Source organism: Chelonoidis abingdonii, chromosome 2, assembly GCF_003597395.2.
Source record: "Chelonoidis abingdonii isolate Lonesome George chromosome 2, CheloAbing_2.0, whole genome shotgun sequence".
NCBI lineage: Eukaryota > Metazoa > Chordata > Testudines > Testudinidae > Chelonoidis > Chelonoidis abingdonii.
The window spans coordinates 292,717,029-292,726,876 of NC_133770.1; the positions used below are offsets into that span (position 1 = coordinate 292,717,029).

At 43.4% G+C, this 9,848-nt stretch overlaps 1 protein-coding gene across 2 annotated transcripts in view; it reads right to left on the reverse strand.

Moving 5' to 3' along the window:
- The window catches only part of TRAPPC9 (trafficking protein particle complex subunit 9), a 908,789-nt gene extending 899,571 nt beyond the window's left edge, over positions 1 to 9,218 (reverse strand). Inside the window, exons 1-2 of one of the 2 annotated variants that reach the window (XM_075063274.1) lie at positions 8,955 to 9,218; positions 660 to 1,260 (exon numbers count right to left, since the gene is read on the reverse strand). In XM_075063274.1, coding sequence (XP_074919375.1) covers positions 660 to 1,243 — 584 coding nt within the window. In that variant the 5' untranslated portion in view covers positions 1,244 to 1,260; positions 8,955 to 9,218. The remainder of the gene's footprint in view (positions 1 to 659; positions 1,261 to 8,954) is intronic. The other variant, XM_075063275.1, reaches the window with a different exon arrangement.
- Between the last annotated feature and the right edge of the window lie 630 nt (positions 9,219 to 9,848).

The window sequence follows — 9,848 nt, forward strand, 5'->3', positions numbered from 1 at the left end:
ATGGGATGTTAGAAATGTACAGTATAGAGAAAGGTTTCTGGGTGGGGGTGGAAGAAGAAATAAAGGAATAGTCAGAAAATAAGAATAGGAAACAGAACATAAAGTAAGAAAAGAAAAGAGATAATAGAGGAGGGAAAGAGAGGAAACAAACACTGAAGACAATTCACAAAGATAGAACATGGTTCTATTATAGGAATGCAAAAGAAGTGGAGGGAAGACAGTAAGATAAGACAAAAGCAAGGGATGTAGTAAGTAGGGTTAGTCAGATACTACACAGCAAAATACGTAAAATTAAATTTTACTAATTTCCTGATATAAATTAATTTGTAATATTCATCAGTTCCACAGCTAGTTAAATTCCATTCAGCAAAAATATATCTAGAGGTAGAATCTGTCAAACCTATTCAATTATTTTCTAATAAACTATTTGATAAGTCCTACAAATTAAATTTAGAAATATGAATAGAAAGTGAATTAACAAGGTAATAAAATTAAATATAGTCCACTAGTAAATAAAGTAAGTTCCCTTACATTACAGAAGATAAGGCCTTGAGGCAGAGGTGGTGTTGGTGCCACAGTCATTTCTTTAATAGGCTTAGTCCTCGAGTTAGCATCAGGTAAATTTTTCAAGCCATTAGGTTGTAAAATAAGCTACTTACCTACTATCAGTGTCCAGACCTACAAAGTCCTTTTTTTCAAAAGGGACACACAGAAGTGGGATCTTGTCACCAGATTTATCAGTGGCCCTGTCAAGACGTTTGGATTCCAGTACAATGAAGAGAGATTCAATAAAATCTTCTATTCTCTTCTCCACAGTTTCACATTCATCGTAACTAGGATAAAATGCCACATCTGTGCGGGGCTGTTCTGCAACCTCGTCTTGAAGCCCGAAGACAAACAATCGGGAATCATAGAGTGTAGAACCATATATTTCCTTCTGAAGGATGAATTTTTCAAAAGTTTGGGGCCAATCCTTTGCAGAGGAACAGTCTGTTATGATTATGAGCCCCACAACTTTCCGATGAGTCTGAAAATCCCCCCATTCATTGTTTTCTGGAGGGTAGTGATGTCTATAGCGGATATATAGCACACGCTGGGAGTCACGGACATTAATCTGACTCACAGTTGAAATTCGTTTGTACATCCTAAAAAAGTTTTCTTCAGGGACAATCCCAACTGGCTGGACCACAACCATGAGAGTTTGATGGTCCTCAGCACACTGCATGTAGTCAGGAACACTCATTTTGCACCAATTATAGTCTAATAAAAAAGAAAAAATATTAATTATTTTCACAGCATCAGAGGAGTGATTTAAAAAAAATAAACAAAAAGTCCCTCCCCTCACGAGTCTGCACTTCGAGGGTTCAACCCTAAAACCCTTTGTCACACAAAACACAGCTAAAAGCCCCATTCAGAAATAAAAATCCATGAATAAGATGCAGCTAAAGCATAACTTATGAACTTTGTTGCTATCCTTGTCCTTCCTATACCTCCCTTGCCTGGTTTGTTACCCCTTAATGGGTTACCACGTTTAATTTAGAGCCTAATCTTGCAAACACTTATGCACATGCTTGACATTAAGCATATGAGTAGTTCCATTCACTACACAGAGATTACTCACATAAAACAGGGCATTTGCATTAATGATTGCAGGCTCTGGGCCGAAATTAGTAAGTGTTATCTATGCAAGTACTACCATTGGCAACAATTACATGCATTATTCAAAACTGTTTTCCATTCCATAAGCTAGTTGTCTGAAGGAGCAAAGACTGGCAAGAAGATAGGAGTGGAGATCAGCTATGGACAATATTAAATTTTTAACTCAACTTCTAGTATGACAAAAATACATGCAGAAATATTTCAAAAATCAGACTTTCCTAAAATGCTGCCTCTGCTGCAAAAGAATGGCACTACATACACGTTTTGCATTTCCCCCATCCCGCCATTACAGTTTTATATGCCTGAGGAAATAAAACGAAAGAACTGTAGAGAAAGGGACAAAGGTAAAGGAAGAAAGGGTAAAGGATGTCATGTGTTACAAATGTCTCCAGGGGTTTGAAAAAGAATCATATCCAGTACTGTCAACCTTCTTTCCAAAGAGGGAATCTTACTGTTTATTATACAACAAGATATAGTCAGAGTTTCAGACATTTCAACATAGGTAAAAGCAAGATAAATTAACCTAGGGCAATAACAAAAAGTTGGTATCTTGACTTAGCACATCCTTTACAAATTTCATTCCAACATAATTTGAAATGGTAAACATACTAAAACCTGCAAAACAGTTTAATAATGGAAACTTTAACCGTAAAAATACTCGCCATCTGACATGATTTTATTTCTGTCTGTCCATATTTTATGCCACACATTTTCTGTTATCTGAGCACTGGCTGACTCCAATAGGAACTTAAATGCTGAACACTTCCGGATCCCCATATGTATGTTACAAACTCTCTCAAAGTGATTCCAGATATTGCTGTTTTACCACCACATTACTACAGATTAAACTACCCCTACAGCAGGGACCATACTCTGCTTTACTTTCCTCTTTCTACTAATTCTGCAGCAATCTTATGCTGTCTATTGCCAAAGATAAACTGAACACGTAAAAGGGGTAATCTTAGTGACATGCTGGTACAGCCATTGCACTGTTTTAAAAAAATTACCATAAAAAAAAAAGACTTGAAGAGCTCACAAAAAAGCAAAACAATGTAGAAATTAAGAGGCAAGATTGGTTTTCATCAACTTCTGAGTACGAAGATTATAACCATTCAAGAATTCATAAAGTTTAAATAAGATCTTCCTTTTTGGAACTATGAGGGCTAAAATGCCCCATAAATTTATTTACAAAGCAAATCTTACATAACATGGTTAATATCAAATTTATGTAACAGTATCTTTAAGACATGTTGAAATACTGCAATAATTAAAGAGAAATATTGATTTTATATTTAATATTCATATTACTTGCCCCCATCAGGATTAGAGCCCCATTGGGCTAAGTACTATTGAAACGCATACAAAGACACAGGTCTGGTCTAAAGAGCTTACAAGTGCCAAAGTAAAGCAAAAACAGAAGCAGTGATCATGTATGTATAAAACAATCTAAAAGATGTGCACTACTGTAACAGCGTGCAGGAGAACCAAAGTACATCACAAAGATTATTCTAGAACTCAAACATTACATTTTACCTTTGATATTTTATTCAACTACTGAAAGTCCATGCTGTCACACAAGGGTAGCAGTTAGGCCAAGTAATCCACCATATGTGCAGTCTCCCTCAGACAACCAATCAGGCTGTTGCATGCAAGTTTGCTGTAGAGTAGGGTGATGACTGACTGAGTCAGCTGAAGAAACAGATTAACAAAGCCAGAAGGGTACCCAGAAGTCACCTACTACAAGACAGGCCCAACAAAGAAAGTAACAGAACGCCACTAGCCATCACCTACAGCCCCAACTAAAACCTCTCCAGCACATCAAGAATCTACAACAGGGGTTGGCAACCTTTCAGAAGTGGTGTGCTAAGCCTTCATTTATTCACTCTAATTTAAGGTTCCACGTGCCAGTAATACATTTTAACGTTTTTAGAAGGTCTTTTTCTATAATTCTATAATATATAACTAAACTATTGTTGTATGTAAAGTAAATAAGGTTTTAAAAATGTTTAAGAAGCTTCATTTAAAATTAAAATGCAGAGCCCCCGAGACCGGTGGTCAGGACCCCGGCAGTATGAGTGTCACTGAAAATCAGCTCGCGTGCCACCTTCAGCACACATGCCATAGGTTGCCTACCTCTGATCTACAACCTATCCTGAAGGATGATCTCTCACTCTCACAGACATTGAGAGACAGGCCAGTTCTCGCTTACAGACAGCCTCATCAACCTGAAGCAAATACTCACCAGGAACTACACACGACACAACAAAAACACTAATCCAGGCACCAATCCCTTTAACAAACACCGTTGTCAACTCTGTCTGCATATCTATTCAAGGGACACCATCAAACGATCTAATCATATAAGCCACATCATCAGGGGCTCGTTCACCTGCATATCTACCAATGTGACATATGCCATTATGTGCCATCAATGCCACTCTGCCATGTACATTGGCCAAACCAGACAGTCTCTATGCAAAAGAATAAATGGACACAAATCAGACATCAAGAATTATAACATTCAAAAACCAGTAGAACACTTCAATCTCCCTAGATACTCAACAACAGACTTAGAAATGGCAATTCTTCAACAACAAAAACTTCAAAAACAGACTCCAACAAGAAACTGCAGAACTGAAATTAATTTGCAAACTGGACACCATCAAATTAGGCCTGAATAAAGATTGGGACCCGATGGGATTAGCAAAAACTTGTTTCCCCCTGCTGATACTCACACCTTCTTGTCAACTGTTTGAAATGGGCCACTTTGATTACACTGGCCTCATTAGCACTACAAAAGTCATTTTTCCCTCCCCTGGTATTCACTACTTCTTGTCAACTGTTGAAAATAGCCCACTTCAACCTTAACTGAATTGACTTGTTAGTACTGCCCCTCCACTTAGTAAGTAAACTCCCATCTTTTCACGTGCTGTGTATTTATACCTGCCCTACTGTATTTTCCACTTCATGAATCTGATGAAGTGGGTTTTAGCCCACAAAAGCTTATGCCCAAATAAATGTGTTAGTCTCTAAGGTGCCACAAGGACTCTTCGTTGTTTTTTAAGTTAGTTCTGATATCACAGTTGTCTATAACACTTGGCCTGGAATATATGCGTGCCTCAATGCACCCGTACAGCACACAAGTTCTCAAAATGACAACTTAAAAATTGGACAGTAACAGACCACGAATCCCAATGATGATTGAACCTGGTGATATTCTAAACAAAAAGAGCTCAACCATATTTGTAGACATTTCCATCACTTCACGTTGACTCAGAGACACTGTAGGCTTCAGAGTGAGAGTTGCAATCCTGAAAATTATCATATAGACTGCAAAATTTCAAGTCAACACATCTTACAAACAATAAAATTGTTTAGAGAGCTGTGCCTTTAGAGACTACAGTTATGTTATCCTAAAGATTTATTTGAGTGAAAAAGTGGAAAATTACTGCCCTCTAACTAATCTAATTACTTCTGCAACACTCTGGGTTTGTTTCTTTGTTTCTCAGGGGGGAGGAGAGTTAACTTGGGCTAGGTCTACACTGGTGGGGGAGTCGACCTAAGATATGCAAATAGCGTAGCTGAAGTCGGCGTATCTTAGGTCGATTTACCTGGCTGTGAGGACAGCAATAAGTCGGCCGCTGCCACTCCCCCGTCGACTCTGCTTCTGCCTCTTGCCGCGGTGGAGTTCCAGAGTCGACTGCAGAGCGATTGGGGATTGATTTTATCGCATCTACACTAGATGCAATAAATTGATCCCCGATAGATCAATCACTACCTGCCAATCTGGCAGGTAGTGTAGATATACCCTTAGTCACCTCTAAACTCAATTCTTGATCCTGAAAGATGCTCAACATCTCTTGACAAACTAAGCACCCACAAAAGGAGATGATGATCTGAAGCACCTCACAAGTTCATGCCCTAAAAACTTGGAGAGGGGTCAAGTGAAGGGGAGACTCATGCTCACAAATGATGTAAGAGCCTGAAGTAGTGCCCACAGCAATTATTTTCAATTATATGATATGATCTAGAGCAGGGGTCGGCAGCCTTTCACAAATAGTGTGCTGAGTCTTCATTTATTCACTCTAATTTAAGGTTTCGCATGCCAGTAATACATTTTAAAAGTTTTCAAAAGGTCTCTTTCTATAAGTCTATAATATATAACTAAACTATTGTTGCATATAAAGTAAATAAGGTTTTAAAAATGTTTAAGAAGTTTCATTTAAAATTAAATTAAAATGCAGGGCCCCCTAGACCGGTGGCCAGGACCCGGGCAGTGAGTGTGCCACTGAAAATCAGCTCGCGTGCCATAGATTGCCTACCCCTGATCTAGAGGTCTATAAAATCATGGTGTTGAAAAAGTGAACAGAGAAGTGTCATTTACCCTTTCCTATAATATAAAAACCAGGGGTCACCCTATTAAATTAATAGGCAGCAGATTTAATTCAAACAAGAGGAAGTATTTTTCCATACTATGCACAATTAACCTGTTGAACTCATTGCCATGGGATGTTGTGATGGTCAAAAGTTTAACTGGGTTCAGAAAAGAACTAGGTAAGTTCATAGAGGATAGGTCTATTAATGGCTATTAGCCAAGGTGTTCAAGAATACAACCAGATCCTCAGAGCAACCCTAAACCTCTAACTGCCAGAAGCCAGGAAGGAAAAATAGGGATGGAGCTCTCCAAATTTGCCCTGTTCTGTACACTCTCCATGAAGCTCTGGCACTGTCGTCTGTTAGAGACAAGATACCGGGCTATGGACCATTTGTCTGACCTAGTATGACAATTCTTACATTCTTAACCCAAATCCAGGTAGAACCTGGGGTTGCAACCACAACATATGCTGGAGGGGAAAAAAAGATTTCTATTATTACTTTATAGAACACCCAAATGTGTGCTGAGTAGTTTGAAAAACTACTTTCTGATATTAAGTTTATGTACTCAAGCAAATTATTCTATTTTGAGAAAGTTATACTGGCTCCCTGTTAAATATCCATTAAAACTATTATGTGAGGTCAGCTTATATTAACTGCCACTGGACAGCACTAATACTGTCCCTTATCACAGTATATCCACATTCAGAGCAGAATTTTAGGGGCTTGTCTGCAGTTCAAACACTACACCTGTGCCACTGTAACACTTCAGCGAAGACACTATCTACGTTGACAGGAGAACTTCTACCGTCCATGGAGATAATCCACCTTCCCGAGAGGCAGCAATTAGGTTGACTGGAAAATTTTCCCATGGATCTAGCACCATCTACACTGGTGATTAGGTTGGTTTAACCTCATTGTTCCATGCCCCTGAGCAACATAGTTATACCAATCTAATTTCCTAGTGTAGACCAGGCCAAAGACCCTGGTATAGTATTCCTCGTTTGACAACTAAGCCTGGTCAATAGTAGGAATTTACATTGGTATAGCTAAGTTTGTAAGGAGTGTGAAAAATACACACCACCCCAAGAGACATAGCTATACAGACCTAACGCCCAGTGCAGACAGTCATTGGTCTCCTGTCAGAGTAGATAGCGTCTACACTGAAGCACTACAGCTTACCTTAGATTTGCCATTCCTTCTCTGTGGTGCACCTTGTAGAACCATTTATCACTGTGCAAAGCGAGTGTAAAACATTTCCAAATCAGAATGACAACATTTTACACCTACTTTGCACAGTGATAAATGGTCCCACAAGGTGCAGAACAGCAGTGATTTAGATGCAGCAGCCATTTGACCTTTATGATAGCTTATACATTTTATTACATGAGTAAGACAGCTTATTACTTTTTCCTTTTTACTTAAACACTTCAACTTCTCTCTCAGCTGACTGTCTAACATTGACAGTGTTGTTCTTGATGAGTTTCAAGTGAAGGCAGTTCAAATCAAGCAGAAGTTGTAATCCACCTGTGAGTTTTTAGAAAAGGGGCCAGGGCAAGCTAACAACAGATACCAACATGCAGCTCAAGAGTGCAAATGGTGTAGGAAAGGATGGTTTGTTTATTCTACAAACCAGTACTCACACTAAGTTTAAAGCAACTGTCAGGCTGGGCAGCGGAGAGCAGATTTCCTCGAGTTATTCAGTCCAGGAAATGTTTACATCTATAGTTTAGTTTTCACCCTTTTTGCTCTTTACTTCCTACATTTGCCCTCAGCTTGGGCAACAAAATAGACCAGCCAATTTCACTTTTTCCACAGTGGCTCAGATTCAGGAGGGACTACAGCTGTCAGACAAACCCCAGGGGACCAGAACCACTGCTGTCCAGTGGGCAGGGAAACTATGGTGGGAGTAGTATGGGGGACGATGAAAGCCCCACAGGAAGTAACTGAGGGCGGGACAAGGAGGGGCAATGGTAAGAGGGGTACAGGGCATTAAAGGGCAGGACCCAGGCACCTGGGGGGAGGCACTACAGAAAGGGCAGGCTGCTTAAGTTGGGAGAAGGGGGCACCCACGAAAGGGCAGGGGTTCCAGTCAGGAGGGACTCCAGGGAACAGAGCCTCAAGGGTGGGGGATACCAGGGAAAAGGTAGGGACCACAGTTGGTGGAGAGAGGGGGACAGGGCACTGAGAGCACCAGGAAAAGAGCATGAGGGAGGAGTGGACAGCACGCCAAGGAAGGGGGACAGCAGGAAACAGGCAAAGGATGCAGTTGTCGGGGGGACACCAAGGAAAGGGGACACAAGAAAAAGGGCAGGGGCCCCAGCTGGCAGGGAGCAGAGGACAAGTTGCCAAGGAAGGGAGCCAGCAGGAAAGAGGCAGGGGCTCCAGTGGGAGGGGATTGGCGCACCAGGAAAAGGCAGCGGACAGGGCACAGAGGAAGGGGACAGCAGGAAAAGGGCCAGGGCCAGATTGGGGGTGGAACCCAGGGGACAGGGCACTGAGGAAGGGGACAGCAGGAAAAGGGCCAGGGCCAGATTGGGGGTGGAACCCAGGGGACAGGGCACTGAGGAAGGGGACAGCAGGAAAAGGGCCAGGGCCAGATTGGGGGTGGAACCCAGGGGACAGGGCACTGAGGAAGGGGGCAGCAGGAAAATAGAAAGGGCTCGGTTGGGGGGGGATCCCAAGGGACAGGGCACTGAGGAAGGGGGCAGCAGGAAAAGGACACGGTCCCGGTTGGGGGGGACCCCGGAGGACAGAGCACTGAGGAAGGGGGCAGCAGGAAAAGGGTGGAAGCCCCGGTTGTGGGGGACCCCGGGGGACAAGACTCCCCAGATGTGAACGGAGCGCAGCTGCCGCTTGGCGCCCCCAGCAGAAGCCCACCCAGGCGCACACACCCCTCTAACAGTCCCGTCCACACTCACAGCGCAGCCTCCGCCGCAGGACCCGGTGTCAATTCAAATCCCCCCGCCCGGCATGGGGAGGGAGAGGGCGGCTGCTTCCTGGGACAGGGTAACGCGACGCAGGGCAGGGACACGCACAGACCCACCAGAAACCGACTCCACCTCCTCCAGCTCGGCTCACAGAAATGGGGGAGGAGCGGAACTGACGCCAACGGCAGCCCAGAGCCTCGACCTGCCCAACAGAGCGGCAAAGCGGCGCATGCGCCTGCCGGCCCCGAGTTTTTCGCCGGCTTCCCCGTGCCGTTGCTCCTGAGAACGAGGCTACGGGCAAGGCGCGGGGAGGGTGGGCGCTGTGGGAGGCATCCAAGGGGCTGAGAGAGGTGGGCGGGGTTACGCCGAGGCTGCTGGGTCACCTGGTGGTTTGGCTGCGGAGAGTCGCTGAGATTGAGGGCTTGTACTTCCGGGGGGGGGGTTCTGTGTGTCCTGAGTAAGGTGACCAGATGTCCCGATTTTATAGGGACAGTCCTGACTTCTGGAGTCTTTTTCTTATATAGGCTCCTTTTACTTCCCATCCCCTTTCCCCATTTTTCACATTTGCTGTCTGGTCATCCTAGTCCTGAGCGCTAAGAGCCCCAGTAAACAAACCGGCAACCCACTGTGCGGGGTGTTGTACAGACACAAAACAAAGACAGTCCCTGCTTCAAAGAGCTTGCATGGGCCACGGGTGAAGCTGCCCCTTGGGGAACCTAGTCTCTGGCCTAGGGTGACCAGACAACAAGTGTGAAAACTCGGGGTGGGGGCAGGGGGTAATAGGATCCTATATAAGGAAAAGACCCAAAAATCAGGACATCTGGTCACCCTATTCTGGCCCCATCTCCTCCAGCCGAGACCACACCCATGCTCCCTGCTCTCAGC